Genomic DNA, 27646 nt, shown 5'->3' on the forward strand with positions numbered 1-27646 from the left:
AAGGAAAATTTATAGCTGTTATGTACATATGTAAAAGTAGAAAGGAAATAGATTAATAAAATAAGCATACATATTTGATATTTATAAAGGAAACAGAAAAATCTCAAATAAATGGGAAACAATGCAAATGTCCATCAAGAGTAGAACTGATTAAATGTGTATGTTCACAAAGTAATATACTATATGGCAGTGAAAATAAGTAAAATGTAACTACCTAAACATACTGATAAACCTAAGAAGCATAACATTAAGTAAACAATTTCAGAGTATGTTCTACAATGTGCTATTCACACACAGAGATGAGAGACCAACACATGTCATAAAATTAGGAAAAAGTAATCAAGGGAATCATAAAAATGAAACTCATTGTAGTAGTTACTTCTGATAGGAATTGAGGGTTGAAAGAGTGAAGTCACAGTATTTGTAGTATCCAGTTTTCAACTATATGTTACTTTGTATATACCAGAAACTACATAATAAAATATTTTTAAATAACAAAATACACTGGAATAATTTACATTTGTAAGAAGGATAGGAAATTCAAATTTTTGATATTAATTTGTATATAAATGAAAGTAATAAAACAAAATGATGATCTCTCTCTCCCAAAACTTTATTTTCCAATAAATTATTTTAGAAATGGGAAGGTCTTTTTTCTCTTTCTGTTTTTGATTGCAATATAAAATCAATCTTACTTGCTGAAACAATGTAAGAAAAAAAGCCATACATACAGTTATATATTGATAGCAATGGATTTTTTTCATAAATAATATTAACAAAGTAGAAAAAGAGACTTAATAGCTATTTTAGTGTCAACAATTCAGTTTATTTTTTGGAAACATTTAGATCTAATTTTAGACAAATGAATTCAAAACATAATCGGGCATGAATAACATTATTCACACTCATTTTGTAAAGTTAAGTAAACAACGTTTACAGACTTCTTCTGTAACTACATCCGAATTAGACTATTAAATTTTCTTGTGCAGTGCTATATATGGGACTGGCATATGTTGTGAAGTGATCAAATTGATTAATTTATTTAAAAGTTAAAATGTTGATATGTCATTTTATCTCAGACAATTTAATTAGTCTGAGATAACATAAATTACTTGATTTTTGAGGTGAATTTACTCTGAAGTAGCTTTTAGGTTGAATTTGATTATGTTAGAAAATATCATTAATTTAATTATGTAAAAAAGGAAACTAAAGATGCTATCAACATAAAATGAAGCATATTCTGTTTGTGTTTAAGAATTTCTGTGTTTAAGAAAATTAGTTGTTTTCTGCCACTGAATTATCATTTTATAATTTATTTACTCATTAATAGTAACATTATTATCTGACAAATTGAAATATTCCTTCAAATGGGAATGACATTGGGAAATTCTAGTTTTCTGAAATTATTGAACATTTTCAATTTGGGAAAATATAATCAATAAAAATAGCTTACACTTTTATTTATTCATCATTATATATATTATAACAAATAATATGCCTTAGTTATGGTTAATTATAGTCATTAAAAGAATCCGTACTAGATATTAATTGCAGAGTTTTCTTTACAGACATAAGATACAATAACATGTAAATTCAGAAAAAGACTATCAACTTTTATATCTATGAAATCTGTATTTAATTTTATGCTTAAATTTCAGACTAATTTTCAAAGTGCTTAATTCTGACATCTAAAATATCTATTATACTCTAATATTGAAACAACTACCTTATTTACTTAGCATATTTATAAAGGAAAGAAAAAAATGTAGAGCCAAAAATCTAGATCAGAATATTAAAAGTTATAAAGCTTTTGAAAAATCACAGAAGTAAGATAGAAAGACAGTTGTTTAAAACATGGAAATCCTAAGTACTTTTCTAGAAGGCTTGGTTGAAACTTCATTGTAAAGTAATAAACTTCTAGAAAACACTAAATTTATTATTATGGAGATGTCAAAGTTAAATTTATTATCTTGGACTAATATCTAAATAGTATCTCAAAGATTATAATGATCTCAAAACTTGGTGCATTCAGGTAATTTTGATGAAGTGCTAATGGCAAAAATACTCCCCTATTCAAGAAAAAAAAATTACAGGAAAGATGGCAAAGTTAAATCTCCACATACAATAATCTCAAGAAATGTTCCTACTACATTATTTCATTTGAATTACTCATTTTGAGGATCTAACCAACCTAGCTTTATTTAAATGTTGACTCCTGGACAATAGCAAGAAAATAACTATGCACACCTATAAAATCTTTTTCTTTGATATACCCAAATCTATTTTGGGTATATCAAAAATAGACCCCCTGTAGCCTTACGACTCATCTGTTTGAAAAACCTTCCCTCAGCATTGTTTGCCTTTTAAGAATGTATTTTATCATCCCTTGGTTTTATTTCACATTTTGCCTTTGGGCAAGTTCCTGGAAAATAATATTTTAGGATGTATTTTTGCTTTTTTAGAGAAAAAGTTTTCAAAAAATTTAAAATGTTAATATCAGGAATAGATAGTGGTGTTATTTAAATTTTAAGAATGTGGGTTTTTTTGCTTTTAATTTTTAAGATAATAAGTACTAAATATAACACAATCTCACATATCCTCCTCCCAAAGTCTTCCTCCAAACTCCATGGAAAGCACACTATTTATCATATATTTACCAGATCTACAAAAATAAAGATACAGAATAAAAATCAAATGAATATTTAGAAATTAGAAAGTAAGAGGCTGGGAACAAGATGGCTGTCTAGATTCAGCTAATACGAGCCTCTTCCATGGAAAGAAACAAAAATATCAAGTAGATAGTCAGACTTTGAATAGATGGTCCAAGAGATTACACTGGAATTCAACAGAGAAGTGATAGGAAGCACCAAAAGCAAAGAAGGAAAACAAAGTGTAGCAGTCTGTCTGGCTATGATTGGCTGGGAGCCAGGAGAAGTTCTGGAACATGGGGAAAGTGTAAGTAAGTGTTTCCAAGGGCTCCACATTTCAACCACAGACTAACAGTACTGGATATGGGAGAGTTCCTCAACTCTTGCAGGCCTGAAGACTAACATGGAGAGCTGCCTGAAAATTATACAAAGGCATTGCTCCAAAGAAGGAACTCATATTGAGTCCCACAGGCTTCCAAGCCCTGAGCAGCTACAGCATGACATCATTCTGAGAGCTCAGCTCCAAAAGGACTGTGTCCTGCCCTGGAGTCAATGCTGCCACTGTCACCACGAAGTCAAGGAGTGAGAAGGAAGGCCTGACACTTTCATGTGCCCTGAAGACAAATTCCACTGTTGCTGCTGCAGGTTGCTGCAGGACCAAGGTGCAAGAAAACTACGTGCCCCTAGTTGCCTGCCTGTGCCACTCTATTGAGAGTGGCCCCATCATCCTTAGTGGCAGGCCCACAGCTGTCCCTAGTCTCAGAGCACTGCCCCAGAGAACTGTGTTCTGCTCTGGAGCTAACATCACCATGGCCACTAACGAGAGAGAGAGAAGGCAGGCCATTTTCAGACACCCAAAGTCAAAGCTAAAGTACCCTATCCAAATCAACAACACATACACATCTTTAGGAAAAAGTCCTCTCTTATTAAAGCAAATCCATAAAATTGGAGGAAACAACTGTTATACCAGATACACAGACAGCAACATAAGGATACAGAAAAAAAAAAAACAAGAAAATATGACACCTACAAAGGAATACAATAATAATCTACCAATAGATCCCAATGGAAAAGAAAATCACAAAATCCCACATAAAAATACCAAAATACTGATTTTAAAGAAGTTCAGTTAGATACAAGAGAAATCTGAAAAACAATACAGAGAAGTCAGATAAACAAATTAGGATATGAATCAGAAATTTAAAAAAGAGATAGCTATTTTAAAACAGAACCAAATTGAAATTCTGAAACTAAGGAATTCATTGATAAAATACAAAACACACTGGAAACCTTTTTCAATAGGCTAAATTAAGTAAAAGAAAGAATCTCAGAACTTGAAAACAGGTCTTTGGAAATAATCCAGTAAGCCAAAAATAAAGAAAAATAACTTAATGATGAGCAATTTTTTTTGTTACAGTTAGGATGACATAAAGTGACAGAATATTCAAATTATCAACGTCCCCAATATCAAAGAGGGTTGGAAAGGGTTAGAAAACCTGTTTCATGAAATAATAGATGGAAACACTTCAAGTCTAGCAAGACATTTGCACATCCAGTCACAGGAGAAAACTAGCAGGAATTTATAGAACATTTTGTCAACAACTATAGAATATTCAAGTTTCTCCAGTTAGAGAGAAAACTGACTAACAGAAAGCAACAACATCAACATCAACAAAAGGGATGCCCATGCAAAAACCCCATCCAAAGGTCACCAACATCAAAGATCAAAGTTAGATAAATCCATAAAGATGAGAAAAAGCCAGTGCAAAAATGCTGAAAATTCTGAAAACCAAATGCCTCTTCTCCTCCAAAGGATCACAACTCCTCGGCAACAAGGGAACAAAACTGGACAGAAAATGAGTTTGACGAATTGAGAGAAGTCGGCTTCAGAAGGTGGGTAATAACAAACTCTTCCAAGCTAAAGGAGCATGTTCTGACCAAATGCAAGGAAACTAAGAGCCTTGAGAAAAGATTACAGTAACTGCTAACTAGAATAACCACTTTAGAGAAGAACATAAATGACTGATGGAGCTGAAAAACACAGCACAAGAATTTCCTGAAGCATACACAAGTATCAATAGTTGAACTGATCAAGAGGAAGAAAAGATAACAGAGACTAAGATCAACTTAATGAAATAAAGTGTGAATTCAAGATTAGAGAAAAAAGAATAAAAAAGAATGAACAAAACCTCCAAGAAATATAGGACTATGTGAAAAGACCAAACCTATGTTTAATTGGAGTACCTGAAAGGGATGGGGAGAATGGAACCAAGTTGGAAAACACACTTCATGATATTATCCAGGAGAACTTCCCAAACCTAGCAAGACAGGCCAACATTAAAATTGAGGAAATACAGAGAACACCACAAAGATATTCCTTAAGAAGAGCAACTCCAGGACACGTAGCCAGCAGATTCACCAAGGCTGAAATGAAGGAAAAAATAGTAAGGACAGCCAGAGAGAAAGGTCAGGTCGCCAACAAAGGGAAGCCCATCAGACTAACAGTAGATCTCTCTGCAGAAATCCTATAAGCCATAAGAGAGAGGGGGCCAATATTTAACATTCTTGAAGAAAACAATTTTCAACCAGAATTTCATATCCAGCCAAACTAAGCTTCATAAGCAAAGGAGAAATAAAACCCTTTACAGACAAGCAAATGCTGAGGGATTTTTGTCACCACCAGGCCTGCCTTACAAGACCTCCTGAAGGAAGCACTAAAAATGAAAAGCAAAAACTGGTACCAGCCACTGCAAAAACATACCAAAATGTGAAGACTGTCAACACTATGAAGAAACTGCATCAACCAATGTGCAAAATAGCCAGCTAGCATCATAATGACAGGATCAAATCCACAAGGAACAATGTTAACCTTAAATGTAAATAGGCTAAATGCCCCAATTAAAAAACAAAGACTGGTAAATTGGATAAAGAGTCAAGACCCATCAGTGTGCTACCTTCAGGAGACACATCATACATGCAAAGACATACATAGGCTCAAAATAAAGGGATGCAGGAACATTTATCAAGCAAATGGAAAGAAAAAAAAAGCAGAGGTAGCAATCCTAGTCTCTGATAAAACAGACTTTAAACCAAGAAAGATGAAAAGAGACAAAGGAGGGCATTACATAATGGTAAAGGGATCAATGCAACAAGAAGCACTACCTTAAATACATATGCACCCAATACAAGAGCACCCAGATTGATAAAGCAAGTTCTTAGAGACCTACAAAGAGACTTAGTATCCCACACAGTAATAGTGGGAGACTTTAATATCCCGCTTTCAATACTAGACAGGACAAAAAGACAGAAAATTAACAAGGATATTCAAGACTTGAACTCAGCTCTGACCCAAGAGGACCTAACAGACATCAACAGAACTCTCCACCCTAATCAAATAAATATACATTCTTCTCAGCACCACATAGTACTTACTCTAAAATTGACCACATAATTGGAAGTAAAACACTCCTCAGCAAATGCAAAATAATGGAAATTGTAACAGTCACTCAGATCACAGTGCAATTAAATTATAACTCAGGATTAAGAAACTCACTCAAAACCGCAAAACTACATGGAAACTGAACAACCTGCTCCTGAATGACTACTGGGTACGTAACGAAATTAAGGCAGAAATAAATGAGTTCTCTGACACCAATGAGAACGAAGACACAATGTACCAGAATCTCTGGAACACAGATAAAGCAGTGTTTAGAGAGAAATTCATAGCACTAAATGCCCACATGAGAAAGCAGGAAAGATTCAAAATTGACACCCTAACATCACAATTAAAAGAACCAGAGAAACAAGAGCAAACAAATTCAAAATCTAGCAGAAGACAAGAAATAACCAAGATCTGAGGAGAACTGGAGGAGATAGAGACAGGAAAATCCCTTCAAAACATCAATGAATCTAGGAGCTTTTTTATAAAATGATTAACAAAATAGACCACTAGCCAGGCTAATAGAGAAGAAAAGAAAGAAGAATCAAATAGACACAATAAAAAATGATAAAGGGGATATCACCTCTGATCCCACAGAAATACAAACTACCATCAGAGAATACTATAAACACTTCTATGCAAATAAACTAGAAAATCTAGAAGAAATGGATAAATTCCAGGACACATACACCCTCTCAAGACCAAACCAGGAAGAAGTCAAATCCCTGAATAGACCAATAAAATGTTCTGAAATGGAGGCACTAATTAATAGCCTATCAACCAAAAAAGGCCCAGGAGCAGATGGATTCACAGCCAAATTCTACCAGAGGTACAAAAAGGAGCTGGTACCATACCTTCTGAAACTATTCCAAACAATAGGATAAGAAGGACTCTTCCCTAACTCATTTTATGAGGCCAGCATCATCCTGATACCAAAACCTGGCAGAGACATAACAAAAAAAGAAAATTTTAGGCCAATATTCCTGATGAACATTGATGCAAAAATTCTCACTAAAATACTGACAAACCGAATCTAGCAGCACATCAAAAAGCTTATCCTCCACAATCAAGTTGACTTCATCCCTGGGGTACAAGGCTGGTTCAACATGCACAAATCAATAAACGTAATCCATCACATAAACAGAACCAATGACAAAAACCGCATGATTATCTCAATAAATGCAGAAAAGTCCTTCGATTAAATTCAACACCCCCTCATGCTAAAAACACTCAATAAACTAGGTATTGATGGAATGTATCTCAAAATAATAAGAGCTATTTATGACAAACCCACAGCCAATAGCACACCAAATGGGCAAAAGCTGGAAGCAAGGATGCCCTCTCTCACCACTCCTATTTGACATAGTATTGGAAGTTCTGACCAGGGCAATTAAGGCAAGAGAAAGAAATAAAGGGTATTGAAATAGGAAGAAAGGAAGTCAAATTGTCTCTATTTACAGATGATATGATTACATATTTAGAAAACCCCATTGTGTCAGCCCAAAAACTGCATTAGCTAATAAACAACTTCAGCAAAGTCTCAGGATACAAAATCAATGTGCAAAAATCACAAGCATTCCTATACACCAATAACAGAGAGCCAAATCATCAGTGAACTCCCATTCACAACTGCTGCAAAGAGAATAAAATACCTAGGAATATAACTAAAAAGGAATGTGAAGGACCTCTTCAAGGAGAACTACAAACCATTGCTTATGAAAATAAGAGAGGAATAAACCAGTGGAAGAACATTCCATGATCACAGAGGGGAAGAATCAATATCATTAAACTGACCCTGTTACCCAAAGTAATTTATAGATTCAATGCTATTCCTGTCAAGCTACCTTTGACTCTCTTCACAGAATTAGAAAAAACTACTTTAGATTTCATATGGAACCAGAAAACAGCCTATATAGTCAAGACAATCCTAAGCAAAAGGAACAAAGCTGGAGGCATCATGCTACCTGACCTCAAACTATATTACAAAGCTACAGTAAACAAAACAGCATAGTACTGGTACCAAAACAGATATATAGACCAATGGAACAGAACAAAGACCACAGAAATAACACCACACATCTACAACCATCTGCTCTTTGACAAACCTGACAGAAACAAACAATACGGAAAGGATTCCCTATTTAATAAGTGGTATTGGGAAAACTGGCTAGCCATATGCAGAAAACTGAAACTGGACCCCTTCCTTACACCTTATACAAAAATTAACTCAAGATGGATTAAAGACTGAAATAAAAATAAACAGAAGGTCAATAAAATTGTGTGCTGAAATAATAAAATCAAAACAGCCAGCTAGCCTGAGCAGAAATATAAGAGAACTTAAAGTATAATAAAAAAAAAAGAGAGAGAGAGAGAAAAAAAGAAATATGACCCAAATAAACTCAGAGGAAAAAGGAGACAGTACAACAGATACCACAGAAATACAAAAGATCATCAGAAAATCATATGCACAACTATATGCTAAGTGACTGGAAAACCTATTGGATACTGATAAACTTCTGAAAACATAAAACTCACCAAGATTGAATCAGGAAGAAATAGGACCTGAACAGATCAACCGGAGCAAAATTTAGTCAGTCATTCCAAAAAATTCCAGGACTGAATGGATTCACAGTGAAATTCTATGAAACATAGAAAGAAAAACTTCATACCAGTTTTAGAACTATTCCAAGAAGTTAATGAGGAGAGAACTCTCCCTAACTCAATCCACAAAGTCAGTATTATCCTGATACCAAAACCAGACAAGGACATACAAAAAAATAAAACTCCCAACGAGTATCTCTGTTGAATATAGACGCCAAAATACTCAACAAAACACTAGCATAATGAATCCAACATCATATCGAAAAGATAATACACCATGACCAAGAAGTATTCATCCCAGGGATGCAAGGATGGCTCAACATGTGAAAATCAATAAACCTGATACATCTCATCAACAGAATAAAGGACAACCCATTTGAAAAGAGGGCAAATGAACAGACATCTCACAAAAGAATACATTCAAGCATCCAACAAACATATGAAAACATACTGAGCATTACTAATTATGACAGAAATTAAAACCATAATAAGATACCATCTTACACCAGTCAGAAAGCCTATTATTAAAAAGTAAAAAAAAAAAAAAAAAAAAAAAGGAAAACAAAAATAAAAAACAAAACAAAACAAAAAACAAAAAAACAAAAACACATGTTGACGAGGTTGTGGAGAAAAGGAAGGCTTATACACTGTTGGTTGGGATGTAAATTGGTTCAATTCCTATGGTAAACATTATGGAGATTTCTCAAAGAACTAAATTAGAATTAACATTTGACCCAGCAATCCCACTACTGCATATCTACCCAAAGGAAAAGCAATAATTATATTAAAAAGATACCTGCACTTCTATGTTTATTGCAGCACTATTCACAATCGCAAAGTCATGGAATCAACCTAAGTGCTCATTAAGGGATAATTAGATAAAGAACATGTAGTATTTATATACCACGGAACACTATAAAGCCACAAAAAGAGTAAAATCATGTATTTCACAGCAACATGGATGGAGTTGAAACCCATCATAATACATGAAATAATGAAACAGAAAATCAAATTTATCACGTGTTCTCACTTGGAAGTGGGAGCTAAACAATGTGTACACATAGGCATAAAAATAGAAATAATAGACGTGATGACTTCAAAAGGGGGGAGAATAGACTGTCCTAGCCAGAAAAATCAAAACAAGAGAAAGAAATAAATAGAATTTCCTAGTGAACAATCAAACAAGAAAAAGAAATAAAAGGCATCCACATTGGAAAAGAATTCAAACTATTCCACTTTGCTGATGATATGATCTTACATCTAGAAAACCCCAAAGACTCGACCAAAAAAACTTCTAGATTTGATAAATAAATTCGGTAAAATAGCAGAATACAAAATCAACATAAAAGTGAGTAGCATTTCCATACACCAATAATGAACTAGCTGAAGAAGAAATCAAGAAGGTAATCCCATTTATAACAGCTATAAGAAAAATATCTAGGAATAAACATAATCAAGAAAGAGAAGATCTCTGCGAGGAAAACTACAAACACTGATTAAAGAAATTGAAAAGAACACAAGCAAAAGACATGACATGCTCATGGCTGTAAAAGTTATAGGACCTGGTCCCTGCTAGATAAGATGTGCAAGCACTAGAGTGGAGTTAGAATATGCAAGGGGAAGAGAGTGATGGCCACAAAGCATAGCTATTTCATGAAACTCCTTCAAACAGAAACAAATGACCGAAAAAAAGTTCTGAGCCCCAAAACCCACTACTACTACCAACGCTAACAAAATACACATATGCATAATGCTGTAAAAGGATTCAGATAAAGAATGATACTTGTTTAGTTTCAAATATATATAGTACGCTCTTCTTTATAAATACCTAAGGCAGTTTTTTGATGCTTGCTCCTAAAAAGCATGATAAAAACAATAATGTGTGCTATAGAGAAAATAAGCTTCACATACTCAGAAAACCACCTTTTAAACAGAATCATTCCATGATGTCTCTGACCATTTATTTTAATATGGTCCCTATAAATGATATATTTTAAATGATATATTTTTCTTTCTCATATCTTTCCCTTTTCAGTTACTGCTCATAATCTCACTCTTATTACTACAACTGCTATTACTATGAAGTTAGGTGTCCCAATAATTCCTTGACTTTTTACTTCCTTCTGGGAGGAAGTAAACCACAGCTTTCTGTGGCACATTCTAAAATCTTTTGGCCTTACATGTTCTCCACTTGATAGTTTCACCCTAAATGTGCTTACTTCCCACTTCTTTCTAACACTCCCCCTCAACTTCAGCCAATACTTCTGATGCTCTTTTTCTCTGTTAGCCATTTCTATCCTTTTCTCTAGCTATCCAAATCCTAACCATTCTTCAAGGCAAAAATCTTGGCATTACCTCCTTTACGAAGTCTGCTCTCATTACCTTTGGCTGTAGGGGAATGGTGTGGAATAGGGTAGCTTCCAAGGGCCTTTGCTTTTATCTGTACATTTTGCCCTTGCCATCAGTTAGACAATTTTGGGTCCTTACAATATCTTTCCTTTTTTAAATTCCTGAAGCATGTCTACGATCACCTGAAATCAAAGACCTTTGAATGACATATGTGGTAAGTGTCATATTTTAATGATTCATTTTTATTGTCTTCGATATTAGCATTAGGTACAGTATAAGCACTCAGTTGGACCTTCTCTATCCAATTCTGTAGCCACTGACTACCTGGGACTTTGGGAAATTGAAATGTGACTAGCGCAAGATAAAATGTGCTGTAAGTGTGAAATACACATAAGATTTCAAAATCTCAATACAAAATATGAACGTAGAGGATAAATACATTTCTATATTGATTATATATTGAAATATGTGTATAAAATAAGTTACATAAATAAAATATTACTAAAATTATTTTCACTTATTTCGTGTCAACTAGAAAATTAAAATTACATATATGTCACATTTTATATCTGCGTTGGGTGGCACTTATTTAGAATAACTTTTTTATAAATATGGAAGTAAAAAAGGGTAAATTGTTATTTTCTTGAATTTCAGGAACTTGTAAGAATATTTACAGTTATATCCTATATACAGAGAATTTCTATCTATACCTGGATCCTGATATTCTAGAGAATCTATTCTGGGAGCTGTGGTTTATACTACAGAAGATACATCCATTCCTAACTATGATGCTTTTCTTAAATATACAGTTATATTTAGATTTCTTAGATATACAATTATATTACAATTTAGGTTTACAGTTAAATTATAGCTATACAATTAAATTACAGTTTAGGTTTCTGAGGTATACAATTTTATTTAGGTTAATGAACATTAGAAAACAGCAGCAAAAGCATCCCTTTTCAACCATATGTGGTCTTTAATAAATTTCTAGTGATTGACAGTTTAAGGCAGATACAAAATTATTTTATTTCACTTGACTTTAATCACTGAAAGTATTTATTTATTTAAATGGAAATCACTTTTATTTTCAGGCTTGAGAAAATAATAAGGTATTTCTGTTACAAGTTGTAATTTCAAATAGCATAGTTCTTTTTTTTAAGTTTCAACATAAGTAGCAATAAAAGCTAATACATTCCTGTCAGAGGATTTAGTTTAGAATAAACTAAAACTGAACACATCAAAAATATAAATATTTGATTAATCTCATCTTGAAATTGATACTATGTATCAAAGAGAACTTGGCATTAATACAAACTGTACTCACTTGATACTCTTGCAGGTTTTTCTGCTAAAAAGAGAATATAAATAAGTTTTGTTTAACTGAGATAAAATGCAAGGAAATTATAAATCAGTGGACTTTATAAAAATATCTAATTATTTTGTTTCTTGCTTATTATTTAAGAATCAATGAAGAAATACAGTCCTCTATTGCCTGTCAACATGAGTCTTTGTTTTATCATAATTTTTAATTTTTTAAAATTTTTATTTAGAGATGGGGTCTCAGTTGCCCAAGGTGACATGAAGTGGTACAGTCATAGCTCACTGCAGCCTCAAATTCCTGTGCTCAAGCAATCCTCCCCCCTCTGCCTCCCAAGTAGCTGGCATTACAGGTGTGAGCTACCATGCCTGGCTGATTCTTTGACTATCTTGTTTCATCTATTTTATCTAAGAAAATATGTCAGCTATCAAAAAAGCTATTCATCAAAGTGTCACAAAATATTTATGCTTTTTAAATATTCTTACTAAAATCAGGATCTTTGTAAAATTAAGAGTTTTGGCTCAACTATTATTATACCTAACTTGAATAAAATTACTTTGTATTTTGTAACAGCTAAATATTTTCTTTAAAATTCCCAGACTTCGGCCGGGCGCGGTGGCTCAAGCCTGTAATCCCAGCACTTTGGGAGGCCGAGACGGGCGGATCACGAGGTCAGGAGATCGAGACCATCCTGGCGAACACAGTGAAACCCCGTCTCTACTAAAAATACAAAAAACTAGCCGGGCGAGGTGGCGGGCGCCTGTAGTCCCAGCTACTCGGGTGGCTGAGGCAGGAGAATGGCGTAAACCCGGGAGGCGGAGCTTGCAGTGAGCTGAGATCCGGCCACTGCACTCCAGCCTGGGCGACAGAGCAAGACTCCGTCTCAACAAAAAAAAAAAAAAAAAAAAAAAATTCCCAGACTTCATGAAATATATCATTTAGAATTATTTTTCTTTCAAAAAATAAGATAATTACCAGACTATAAAATAAATCTTAAAAAACAACATGCAAAGTAAGTAAGTTTACTTTTTCATAATAATTTATTTATTTCAATGAGAGGTTATTATTTTTCAAAGAAATGTGCTTTCTTATTAAGCTGTATGTAGGACAAAATAACTAAGGTGAAATTATTATCCCAAATACTAGAGCAGACATTCTAACTTCTTGAAAAAGACTAGTAACATTTCCATTCTAATATTAGTCTCATTTAAAGAGCCAGGCTAGAAAATATAACTTTTAAGCAATCTGTATTATATGGTTTATTGTGAGATTTGTAGAGTTTCTAACATAAACCTCAGGATTAAAATTTTATTAAAATTAGGTTATTCCTATTAAAAACATTTTCAGCTTGGATAGATATTTTCTGTATCACTACAGTACTATGCTTCATGCATAAAATTATAAAATAAATAATTTGGAAAACCACTAAGACTAACATGTTATTATTTTTTTCTTTAAAAATACTAGCATTAGTTAGGAAGGTAGAAATTTAGGGAAAAAATAGACTTTCACTGATACATAATGAACTGTTAAATGAAGGAATGAATAAGAATATGCTTGCTCTCAATGATCTCTGCGTTGGACTTGTGCTTTTGTATGTAAACACAATATGAAGACTTTAAAATGATAGATTCACAGAACAGAGTAAGAAATCTGAATCAGAAGTCTGAATCCCTTGTACAGCTGAGTTACAGAGGTTTCCTCAAATCATCACTCCAATACATCACTCCCTTGGGGGCAAAGTGGGATATACTCTATCCTTGGGCTGCTCTGATTGGCAGAAAACTTTCTCTTGTGTTTGCAGCAGCATAATAGAATACTGAAGTGTGGGCTGGGCGCGGTGGCTCAAGCCTGTAATCCCAGCACTTTGGGAGGCCGAGACGGGCGGATCACGAGGTCAGGAGATCGAGACCATCCTGGCTAACACGGTGAAACCCCGACTCTACTAAAAATACAAAAAACTAGCCGGGCGAGGTGGCGGCGCCTGTAGTCCCAGCTACTCGGGAGGCTGAGGCAGGAGAGTGGCGTGAACCCGGGAGGCGGAGCTTGCAGTGAGCTGAGATCCGGCCACTGCACTCCAGCCTGGGTGACAGAGCGAGACTCCGTCTCAAAAAAAAAAAAAAAAAAAAAAACTGAAGTGTGAATAGATGGCCTTAACCATTATAGTGTTTGGAAACATAACAAACTTGGAGCCAAATCTTGTCTGTACCATATAAATGCTCTTGATATGTCAGATTTTCTTACATTGCACTTATCTCATCTTCAAATTGGGCATGATAAGTGGGCTTTCCTAAGGATTAAGTAAACTAACAATAGGAAAATGTATTACCATACATTTTCTAATTAATTTATTTTTCTCATCATTCTGGCTGATTATCTCAAAGGATATTAAACAATATTTAAAAGACTGTTTCAATATAAAAATTGTGTCCTTATATTATTCTACAGATGTAATTTTCCTTTTTATTGAAAGTTTTACCTCTTAATATTAGTGATAATTATGAATACATTAATAATTTTATGTGTAAGTGGTATGTCTAGATATATCTAGTCATTTCAGGGATACACACCACAGTGAGCAGTAAAAGGGAGTCAGTGAAAAACAAAGCTTTCTCTCCGCCTACTAGAGATCTATGTATTTGCTATGAATGGAAATAGTTGTCTCAGTTATGTTATGTTTACCTAGCAACTCAGAATTTAAAGCACTTTTTTAAAGTAATTGAATTTGCCTAAAATTATGTTGCCAAGGCTACATAATTTAGTATAAACCTTATTTATAGTTTTATGATAATAATATCAGCAAAATAGATCATTCTCTTTTTAAGAAACAAATGTCTCCATTGTGCATGCTGGCATTTCCTATTTTGTGTCTAGGTTGAATTAATTTAAAGGTCTTATTTATTTATTTATTTATTTATTTATTTTTTGAGACGGAGTCTCGCTCTGTCACCCGGGCTGGAGTGCTGTGGCCGGATCTCAGCTCACTGCAAGCTCCGCCTCCCGGGTTCACGTCATTCTCCTGCCTCAGCCTCCCGGGTAGCTGGGACTACAGGCGCCCGCCACCTCACCCGGCTAGTTTTTCGCAGTTTTTAGTAGAGACGGGGGTTTCACCGTGTTAGCCAGGATGGTCTCCATCTCCTGACCTCGTGATCCGCCCGTCTCGGCCTCCCAAAGTGCTGGGATTGCAGGCTTGAGCCACCGCGCCCGGCCTAAAGGTCTAATTTATAAGTAATAAAAAAAAATCATGATCTTAACTATATGTTATTTAATCATAGATAAAATAAATCCAAGTAATATTTATTTTGACTACCATATTACTTTTGGCATTGTTCATGCTAAAAAAGTCTTTTGTAATTGAGAACTTTTTCTTCTGGTGTGTAACAGAATATTTTGTTCATGTTAATGTTGCCGATAGTTCTAATTTCTTCACATTTTTAATTTTCTATTGAAATGTAAGCCTTCTGCTAGATTTTCTACCTGTCCACTTACTCTGCTCTTAAGAGAAGTTTGTATCTTTTAGATTTCTTTGTTTCAAGATAATTTAATATTAATATTAAGCAACAAAATAATTCAGATATTTTCATACCAACATAGTACTTATGTAATTAAAGATTACCTTTTGTCATATTGTGTAATTGAAGACTTTCTTTTCTTGTTGAGACTGTTAATAAGGAAAATGTAAATTAAAATTAAATTTTTAAAGTAAATTTCCATAAAAATTGTCTCACATCAATGCTGAGCTTTAAAGAATGAAGATAATTTAAGTGTTATAAACAGTTTCTCAAGGTGGTTTTCAAAAATTTTTTCTATCTAACTGGTATCTAACAAAAATAAATGTTAGCACTAGACATTGTTTTATAAACAGAGGTATAACATGAATGTAGGAACAAAATTAACTAGAATCTATGAAAAATGGGTCATTCTGATTAACTGGATTTGGAGATAAACAAAATGAGTTATTTTGTCATTGACAATAATTCTGATATGCCTAAGAATGCTTTCCTACTGATCTAATAAACTATCTCTTTGATAATTAAGACCTTTGTAAGCTTTATGATAATTACACTCAAATCAGTAATTGTCATATTATATGGTGTAGTTTTCTAAATATATAAACCCAATGCTAAGAAAAATGGCAACACTGCGATTCATTTTATACCTTGCTCATCAGTGGCAGAACAAATCAATGCTTATTTGCGTGGGTTGGCTTACATCCATTGCTTCTTTGACACTGCTGTTAGTAGATATCCACCAATTACCACATTTCTTCTTTTACTCATGCTAGCACTCATCACATACATTTTTAAAATTTTTTTTATATGGTATAAATACATTTTGACTTAAAATATTTTAGCTTCAGGACTTTGCATTCGATTTTTTTATTCTTTTAAAAAATTACCTTTTTCTTCTTTAAGATGCTTCATGTCTGCTTTTTCTGTGTAGAAGAAATAGTAACAGGGTAATTGATTTACTTTTTTATTTTTAATTATACTTTAAGTTCTGAGATACACGTGAAGAACATGCAGGATTTTAAATAGGTGTACATGTGTCATGGTGGTTTGCTGCATCCATCAACCCGTCGTCTACATTAGGTACCTCTCCTAATGCTATCCCTTCCCTTAACCCCCACTCCCAGAGAGGCCCCAGGGTGTGATGTTCCCCTCCCTGTGCCCATATGTTCTCATTGCTCAACTCCCACTTATGAGTGAGAATATGCAGTGTTTGGTTTTCAGTTCCATGTTAGTTTGCTGAGAATGATGGTTTCCAGCTTCACCCATGTCCCTGCAAAGGACATAAACTCATTCTTTTTTATGGCTGCATAGTATTCCATGGTGCATATGTGCCATATTTTCTTTATCCAGTCTGTCACTGATGGACACGTGGGTTGCTTCCAAGCATTGGTCACATGCTATTTCTGGTTCTAGATCCTTGAGGAACTGCCATACTGTCTTCTGCAATGGTTGAACTAATTTACACTCTCACCAACATTGTAAAAGCATTCCTATTTCTCCACATCATTTCCAGCATCTGTTGTTTTCTGACTTTTTAATGATTGTCATTCTAACTGGTGTGAGATGGTATTTCATTGTGGTTTTGATTTGCATTTCTCTAATGACTGGTGATGATGAACTTTTTTAAATACGTTTGCCTTCTTTTGCAAAGTGTCTGTTCATATCCTTCGTCCACTTTTTGATGGGGTTGTGTGTTTTTTTCTTGTAAATTTCTTTAAGTTCCTTTTAGATTCCAGATATTATCCCTTTGTCATATAAATAGATTGCAAAATTTTTCACCCATGCTGTAAGTTGCCTGTTCACTCTAATGATAGTTCCTTTTGCTGTGCAGAAGCTCTTTAGTTTAATTAGATACCATTTGTTAATTTGGGCTTTTGTTGCAAATGCTTTAGGTGTTTAAGTCATGAAGTCTTTGCCCATGCCTATGTCCTGAATGGTATTCCCTAGGTTTTCTTCTAGGGTTTTTATGGTTTTAGGTCTTACATTTAAATCTTTTTCTTTGCTTTCTTTTTTATTTTATTTTTTATTTTTTAGACAGAGTCTCACTCTGGCACCAAGCTAGAGTGCAGTGGCACGATCTTGGCTCACCGCAACCTCTGCCTCTCAGGTTCAAGCGATTCTCCTGCCTCAGCCTCCCAAGTAGCTGGACCACTGGCGTATGCCACCATGCCAGGCTAATTTTTGTATTTTTAGTAGAGACAGAGTTTCAGCATGTTGACCAGGATGGTCTCGATCTCTTGACCTCGTGATCTGCCCACCCCAGCCTCCCAAAGTACTGGGATTACAAGCATAAGCAACCATGTCCAGCACGTTTAAATCTTTAATGCATCTTGAGTTAATTTTTGTATAAGGCATAAGGAAGGTGTCCAGTTTCTGTTTTCTGCATATGGCAAGCCAATTTTCCCAACACCATTTATTAAACAGTGAATCCTCACTTTCCCCATAGCTTGTTTTTGTCAAGTTTGTCAAAGATCAGATGGTTGTAGATGTGTGCTGTTATTTCTGAGGCCTCTGTTCTCATTGGTCTATTTCTGTTTTGGTACCAGTACCATGCTGTTTTGGTTCCTGTAGCCTTGTAGTATAGTTTGAAGTCAGATAGTGTGATGCCTCCAGCTTTGTTCTTTTTGCTTAGGATTGTCTTGGGTATGTGGACTCTTTTTTGGTTCTATATGAAATTTAAAGTAGTTTTTTTTCTAATTCTGTGAAGAAAGTAAATGGTAGCTTTATGGCAACAGCGTTGAATCTATAAATTACTTTAGGCAGTATGGCCATCTTCATGATATTGATTCTACCTATCCATGAGCATGGAGTGTTTTTCCATTTGTTTGTGTCCTCTCTTATTTCCTTGAGCAGTGTTTTGTAGTTTTCATTGAAAAGGTTCTTCACATCCCTTGTAAGTTGTATTGCTAGGTATTTTATTCTCTTTGTAGCAATTGTGAATGGGAGTTCACTCATGATTTGGCTCTCTGTTTGTCTATTATTGGTGTATAAGAATGCTTGTGATTTTTGCACATTGAGTTTGTATCCTGAGACTTTGCTGAAGCTGCTTATCAGCTCAAGGAGTTTTGGGGCTGTGACGATGGGATTTTCTAAATATACAATTATGTCATCTGCAAACAGTGACAATTTGGCTTCCTCTCTTCCTATTTCAATACTTTTATTTCTTTCTCTTGCCTGATTGCTCTGGCCGGAACTTCCAATACTATGTTGAATAGGAGTGGTGAGAGAGGGCATCCTTGTCTTTTGTTGGGTTTCAAAGGGAATGCTTCCAGCTTTTTCCCATTCAGTATGCTATTGGATGTGGGTTTGTCACAAGAAGCTCTTATTATTTTGATAAAAATTCCATCAATGCCTAGTTTATTGAGTGTTTTTAGCATGAAGGGATGTTGAATTTTGCCAAAGGCCTTTTCTGTATCTATTGACATAATCATGTGTTTTTTGTCATTGGTTCTGTTTATGTGATGGATTACATTTATTGATATGTGTATGTTGAACCAACGTTGCATCTCAGGGATGAAGCTGACTTGATTGTGGTGGATAAACTGTTTAATGTGCTGCTGGATTCGTATTGCCAGAATTTTATTGAGGATTTTCGCATCAATGGTCATCAAGAATATTGGCCTGAAATTTTCTTTTTTTGTTATGTCTCTGCTAGGTTTTGGTATCAGGATGGTGCTGGCCTCATAAAATGAGTTAAGAGGAGTCCCTCTTTTTGTATTGTTTGAAATCATTTTAGAAGGAATGGTACCTGCTCCTCTTTGTACCTCTAGTAGAATGTAGAATTTGTCTGTGAATCTGTCTGGTCCTGGGCTTTTTTTTTTTTTTTTTTTTTTGGTTGGTTGGTAGGCTATTAATTACTGCCTCAATTTCAGAACTTGTTATTGTTCTATTCAGGGATTCGACGTCTTCTGGTTCAGTTCTGGGAGGGTGTGTGTATCCAGAAATTTATCCATTTCTTCTAGATTTTCTAGTTTATTTACGTAGAGGTGTTTATAGTATTCTCTGATGGTAGTTTGTATTTCTGTGGAATCAGTGGTGATATCTGCTTTATCATTTTTTACTGTGTCTATTTGATTCTTCTCTCTTTTATTCTTTATTAGTCTGGTTAAAGGTATATCTATTTTGTTAATCTTTTCAGAAAAACAACTCTTGGATTCACTGATTTTTTTACAGGGTTTTTTGTGTCTTTCACTCCTTCAGTTCTGCTCTGATCTTAGTTATTTATTGTCTTCTGCTAGCTTTTGAATTTGTTTGCTCTTGCTTCTGTAGTTCTTTTCATTGTGATGTTAGGGTATTGATTTTAGATCTTTCCCACTTTCTCTGTATAAGAGTAATATATTTATTAACAAGTCTTCTTAAGATGAGGAAATGAATTTTGTGTAGGCAGTTTTCACAGTTCAGTAGTAATATGAAAAGAAGTCTGTAGCTTTAATTTAGTAGTAACAGGTAGAGTCTGCTTTTGGCTTTACACTCCTGATCCTTTTAGATATTTAATAAAAATGCAATACCTATATGTTTTGCATGATGAACTATAATTATGATATGTGCTATAAAATCAGTGTCTTCGTTTTCATCAACTATTTTTAAATCATGTAATCTGTATAATTTTGTATTTTTGTTCCTGTTTATATGGCTACTTTGATGTATATATCTTAAAATGTCAGCTTTACCTTTCCTTTCTTTTTCAGATATTTCAGTTTTCTTCTTCCCTGGGTGGGGCGGGGGGACAAGAAATCATCATTTTAAAAAACATGAATTTCTTCCTCCTCCTTTTCCTCCTCCTACTCCTCTTCTTCATTTTTTGAAACAGAGTCTTTCTATATACCCTCAAATTCCTGGGCTCAAGGGATCATCCCTCCTCACCCTCCTGAGTAGCTCGGTTTACTTACAGATATGACCCTCTTGCCCACCTCCTCCCCTTTTCTTTTATGCTTTGAAGAGAAGCTAGAATAAGCCATGCCTTTGTTAAAAGTTTAAACTAGAAACAACAGGAAAAACTGCATGTTAAATGTTTACCTTTAGGAAATAAGAATTTGCCTGGCATGATGGATTCGTAAGTAAACTAATGAATTAAAGCAATAAAAATGTAACATAATATTTCTAAGCAAAATATGGATCCAGTTTTCAAAGCAGTCTTGGTAAATTGATAATTTTCTTGCTACACCTTTTAGACAAAAGTGAGAAGAAAAACAATATTTAATCGGTGGCTTATAAGTTTGTATGTGGTAAAAATGGACATATTGCATCATTTACTCCTTACAACAAGCCTGTTGGGAAGTCATTATGCTGTTCTGTAGAACAGAATATCTGGAATTTGAGGACCTAAGGGATTTCCTAAATGTTGCACAGCTAGAAACTTAAATTTACATACCATTTCCACAACTCTAGCTTATCTCCTCTGAAAAAGTAAATATTTACCTGATTCTGTGACTTCTGATGTTGCTCCTTAAAAAAAAAAAAAAAAAGGAATGTAGAAATAAAGGAAAAAAAAAAAAAGAAAAAGTATAGGTTTTTATTCAGTAGCAGACAATTGAAACTTATCTTCTGATATTTCCTCCCAAATTACAATAGGCACATATACTCAAAATGGCAAGGAAATGTACTGATGCTTAATATTTCTGATAACTATAACTAGACATCTATTTTAAAAATAGAACAAATATTCAATTAATCTAAAATGGTATATTTAAATATAGAATAGGTTAGATAGAATAAATAAGATCTAGTACTTGATAGAACAACAGGATGATTATAGTCGACAATAATTTAGTGTGCATTTTAAAATAACTAAAATATTAGAATGTTTGTAACACAAAAAATATGATAAATGCTGATGTGATGGATACCCCATTTACTTGCCTATATCAAAATATTTCATGTACCCATAAATATATCAACTTCTAAGTACCTATCAAGTTAAAAATAAAATAAAATGAAATGTAAAAAATTGAAAAACATACATGATATAATTAATCAATTCTAAATTCTATGGCTGGTTTTATTAATTACAAATTATAAATCTGTTACACAAATTTTTAATCTTTATTGATGCATGCAAACATTCATTCATATAATATTTATTAAAGCAGCTTCATTTATAAGATGCCGTCAGAAATGCAGTTGAGTGTGGTCATGGGATGAGATTAAAAGTATAACAAAAACAAACTCAGTTCATGTTGATTACAGTCTGATAAGTGATAGAAGACATAAAATTGTATTTGCCTTTTGCCTATGCTCATACAGAACCATGCTTTCTTCTTGTTCCTTCAGTAAATTTACAGATTAATATTTCTAAGTATAACCTGGCAAGTGTTTTTTAAAAAAACTTTGTATCACAAATAATTTCAAATAATAACATTTCCAGAAAATAAAAATTCTCTGATAGTTTAAGAAATATCTCTCGTAAAATGTCAATGTTTTCTATAAACGTGATATCAGTTTTATTAGTCTTACATAACTATTTTGGGTAGCTACTTTCAAAATTCAAAAAAATAAAATATTTTTTAACAGTGAAGGTATACAACACATAATATTACATGAAAATATAGTATTTTTAAATGGCTTTATAATGATGTTTCATATTAGCATTCTAGTTTTGGCTTTCAACCCTTAATTTTGGTACTAGTATTCACATGAGTAGCAATAATACAAACTATACTAGAGAATTTCTCCATCCTCAAGGCTGTACTTAATGTTTAAAATTGGCATTGAATCCATTATGAAGTAAACTGTAGCTGCATTATTAAGTAATCTGTCATGTGTTGTCAAGAAGACAGGCTAGTTTTGGGTATGAAAACATATAAATACAATATCCAGATACACTTTGGATTGAAGTACCCAATTTTTAATCCAGTTTACTGTCTGAGTATTCTAATAGGATTAAATAAACAGTTTTATTGTTTACTGTTGCATTTTTATTATTGATTAAAATGTCCAGGAAACCTCAGTGATTTTGAATTACAAAATAAAATGTACCTCAGGGCTTTAAAAAAATTAGAAAATAAAAAGTTAATATGTTAACATTAAATAAATTGAGGACACATGTGCTCTTAATTTTTCTTAACCCACACAATAACTGTTAAAGGGTTCTTCATATTGTGTTTATTCAATACATCTAAACAAACAATTGAAAGTAGATGAGAGAGATGCAATTACTGGGGTTTTTTTGTTGTTGTTTTGTTTTGTTCTTTGCACAGGTATTAGTTATCATGGTGAATGTGTTAGCAAACCAGGTACATCAACAGAAAACAAGATAGGCATTCCCTCATACATCCTGGTCCAGTATCATATACCTAATAGGTGCTCAATAAATACATGTTCAAGAATTAATAAGTGGAATACAAGCCTACTCATTTTATTGTGCTTCACTTAATTGCAATTCTCAGGTATCACATTTTTTACAAGTTAAAAATTTGTGGCAACCCCATATGATTAAGCCTATTGGTGTAATTTTTCCAATGGCATTTGCTTCCTTCTCATTTCTGTCTCATTTTGGTGATTCTCACAATATTTCAAATTTTTCATTATTATTATATCTGTATGGTTGTCTGTGATCAGTGATTTTTGATATTACTATTGTAATTGTTTTGGTGTGCCACACACCACACCCATATAAGGTGGTAAAACTTAATTAATGTGTGTATTCAGACTGCCATTCACCAGTCCCTCTCACTTTCCTTTAGTCCTCTATTTCCTGAGAGTCAATAGCTTTGAAATTAGACCAGTCAGGAACCTAAAATGGCCTCTTAAGTATTGACAAGAAAGAAAGACTTGCACATCACTCACTTTAAACCAAAAACTATAAATGATTAAGTTTAGTGAGAAAGGCATGTTGAAAGCTGGGATAGGCTGAAAGTGAGGCCTCACGTACCAAAGAGTTAGCCAAGCTGTGAATGCAAAGAAAATGTTCCTGAAGGAAATTAAATGTTACTCCAGTGAAGACATAAATGCTAACAAAGGGAAACAGCCTTATTGCGGAGACAAAGAAAGTTTTAGTGGGCTGAATAGAAGATCAAAACAGCTACAACCTTCCCTTAAGCCAAAACCTAATCTATAGCAAGGCCCTAACTCTCTTCAATTCTATGAAGGCTGAGAGAAGTGAGGAAGCTGCAGAAGGCAAGTTGGAAGCTAGCAGAGGTTGGTTCATGAAATTTAAGGAATGAAGCCACCTGCATAACGTAAAAGTGCAATGTGAAACAGCAAATGCTGATTTAGAAGCTGCAGAAAGTTATCCAGATCTAGCTAAGATAATTGACCAAGGTGGCTACAATAAACAATAAGCTTTTTTTTTTTTTTTTTTGAGACGGAGTCTCGCTGTGTCGCCCAGGCTGGAGTGCAGTGGTGCGATCTCGGCTCACTGCAAGCTCCGCCTCCCGGGTTCCTGCCATTCTCCCGCCTCAGCCTCCGAGTAGCTGGGACTACAGGCGCCCGCCACCGCGCCCGGCTAGTTTTTTGTATTTTTAGTAGAGACGGGGTTTCACCGTGTTAGCCAGGAGGGTCTCGATCTCCTGACCTCGTGATCCGCCCGCCTCGGCCTCCCAAAGTGCTGGGATTACAGGCTTGAGCCACCGCGCCCGGCCACAATAAGCTTTCAACGTAGACAAAATAACCTTCTAGGGAGGATCACTTGAGCCCAGGAATTTGAGGCTGTAGTGAGCTATGATCCCCCACTGTACTCCAGCCTGGTGACAGAGTGAGACCCTGTCTTTAAACGAACAACAACAACAACTTAACAAATAGCCTTTTATTGAAAGAAAATGTCACCTAGAATTTTCATAGCTAGAGAGAAAAGTCAATATCTGACTCCCAATCTTCAAAAGACACCGATTCTCTTGTTGGAGGTTAATGAAGCTGGTGACTTGAAGTTGAAGCCAATGCTTATTGACCATTCTGAAAATTCTAGGTCCTTTAAGAATTACACTAAATCTACTCTGCCTGTGGTGTATCACTGGAATAACAAAATCTAGATGACAGCACATCCATTTACAGCATGATTTACGGACAGTTTTAAGCCCATTGTTGAGACCTAATGCCGTAATGCTAAGAAAAAAGATTCCTTTCAAATATTATGGCTCATTGACAATGCACCTGGTCAATCAAGAGCTCTAATGGAGTTGTACAAGGAGATTAATATTGTTTTCATGCCTGTGAAGACAGCATCCATTCTGTAGCCCATGAGACCAAGGAGTAATTTTGACATTCAAGTCTTATAACTTAATAAATACATTTCATAAGGCTGTAGGTGTCATATATAGTGACTCATCTAATGAACCTGTGCAAAGTAGATTGAAAGTCTTCTGGAAAGGAATCACCTCTCTAGATGCCATTAAGAACATTTTTGACTCATGAGAGGGAGTCCAAATGTCAGTACCAATAAGAGTTTGAAAGAAATTGATTCCAACTCTTATGAATGACTTTGAGAGCTTCAAGGATTCAGTAGAAGTAACTGCAGATGTAGTGGAAGCAACAAAATAACTAGAAGTGGTGACTGAATTGCTTCAACTTCATGATCAAACTTGAACAGACGAAGAGTTATTTATCATGGATGAGAAAAGAAAGTGGATACTTGAGATGGAAACTACTCCTGGTGAAGACATGAACATAGTCGAAATCACAACAAAGGATTTAGAATATTCTGTAAACTTAGTTGATAAAGCAGAAGCCAAGTTTGAGATAATTGACTCCAATTTTGAAAGAAGTTCTACTGTGAGTAAAATGCTGTCAAATAGCCATATGAACTACAGAGAAATCTTCTGTGAAAGAGTCAATGTGCCAAACTTTATTGTTGTCTTATTTTCCGAAATTACTACAGCTACCCTAACCTTCAGAAACCACCACCTTCATCAATCAGCACCCATGAACATCGAGACAATACCTTTCACCACTAAAAGTATTACAACTTGCTGAAGGTTCAGATGATCACTAACATTTTTAGCAGCAAAATACTTTTAAATTAAGCTATGTACATTTTTTAGTCATAATCCTCTTGCACACTTAATAGACTATAGTGTAAACATAACTTTTCTGTGCACTGGGAAAACTAAAAATTGTGTGATTTATTGTGGTGGTCTGAATGAAACCTGCAATACACCCAAGTTATGCCAGTACAATGACATCTAATTTTCCTTGAATTGCATTTTTTGAGTTACTAAACATCCCTTCATGCGCTTATTGGTCTATGGCTTCTTGCTCTCCCCATTTTCCTTTGGTTGTGCTTTTTGTCTCCAAGGTATGCCTGTACACACAATATCCTTTGTCAACCAGACTCACTTATATGATAATAGTATAACGACTATTACGTTAACAAACACACTATACATTTTAAACTCCATATACAACTCAAATAAATTGTGAAATTAAAACAATGAAATAGGACATTCTTAAAATGCTAAAATGGTACACTTACTTGGAGTTGGTTTTGGTTTGTCTAAAAAGGAAAAAAGAAAAAAGAAAATGAGTGATAATTTTCTATCTATTGGTGATATATCAGCCCTTTATATTTCCCATTTTTGCTTTTTACAGTAAAAATAAGACTAAATATATCAACAATGAACAGTAGGGGATGCATTTTTAGTGATTTTTAAATCATTCTCCCAAAGAGTTTCCCACAGAACAGTAAAGCCTGAAAGTGTGGAATCTTTTTTGGTCTCTTTTTTATTCCTGTAAATCTCATATTTGATTTGATATAATATTAATGAATGCTCACAAAAATATGAACTTCTTACTGTTTCTGAAATGACACAAAATATATATTCTGCCACAATCCTTTTAGAATACATTTTAATATTAATTTATACTCACAATATTAATTATTAATATTAATTTATACCAACTCTCCCAATCCAGTATGTTGAACAATAAGGCTCCTTTATAAAATCTCAAGAATGAATGGGTGGTAGGTAAAAAAAATCGTAAAGACATTCTATTTTATTCCAATATAACATGTGTTCTAAAATATATTAACTAAAAGCATTAACTATGTAATCTTGCATCTAAAGTTCTATTTCTTCATAAATAGTAGAAAAGATTTAGCTATGATTGCAAGTTTGAATCATCTAAAGTTAAGTCAAATAACTAATATGTTAATGGAGGGAATACAAATTGATACATTTTTGTAGAAAGCAATTAGGAATATCTATACAAATTACATTTAATATACCCTATTACTAAAAAAAAAAATATACTTTAAAGAATTTTTCCCATAAAAGTAAAAAAACTAGACATATTGTTAATTAAATTAAGGGAGATCTTTAAAACAACTTTAACATATGTCAATTAGAGTCTAATTAAGTAAACTGTGTACAAATATACAATAAAATAGTGTTTTTATAAAATATTTTATGTGCTGATATAAAAAAAGTTTCAAGATATATTCTGAAATAGACAAAGTTAATGACAGGATAATTTATGGCATGTCAATATTTGTGTAAGAAAAACAAAAGAGGCATATATTTATATATATATATATTTGTACAGGTAGATAGATAATGCTAGAAGGATACATTAGGAAATAACAGTGATTACCCATGGAAATTATCAGATATTTTTGAAATGAGAACTGGTAGAATTTAAAAAAAGAGAGAGAGATTTTTGCAGTTAGCTTCCTATGTGCCTCAGTGTTTGAACCACGTGAAGTATTACATATTGTAAAAACTGAATGACATTTTAAAATAATTAAGCTAACTTTTAGAATGGGGTAACTTCTCTTTTAAGAGGATATATCAAGCTGAAATTCACAATTTGTGAAATTTAACCTATGTAATTTGATAGGATATTT

General features: G+C 33.9%; 1 protein-coding gene across 1 annotated transcript in view; it reads right to left on the reverse strand.

The window, feature by feature from the left end:
• Positions 1-27646, reverse strand: part of TRDN (triadin) — a 431045-nt gene that overhangs the window by 31690 nt on the left and 371709 nt on the right. The window contains exons 33-38 of the mRNA XM_033234448.1: positions 26276-26296; positions 21289-21315; positions 20541-20579; positions 16758-16793; positions 15975-16019; positions 12365-12388 (exon numbers count right to left, since the gene is read on the reverse strand). Coding sequence (XP_033090339.1) covers positions 12365-12388; positions 15975-16019; positions 16758-16793; positions 20541-20579; positions 21289-21315; positions 26276-26296 — 192 coding nt within the window. The remainder of the gene's footprint in view (positions 1-12364; positions 12389-15974; positions 16020-16757; positions 16794-20540; positions 20580-21288; positions 21316-26275; positions 26297-27646) is intronic.

This window comes from Trachypithecus francoisi, unplaced genomic scaffold (genome assembly GCF_009764315.1).
Source record: "Trachypithecus francoisi isolate TF-2019V2 unplaced genomic scaffold, Tfra_2.0 Lachesis_group15, whole genome shotgun sequence".
Lineage (NCBI taxonomy): Eukaryota > Metazoa > Chordata > Mammalia > Primates > Cercopithecidae > Trachypithecus > Trachypithecus francoisi.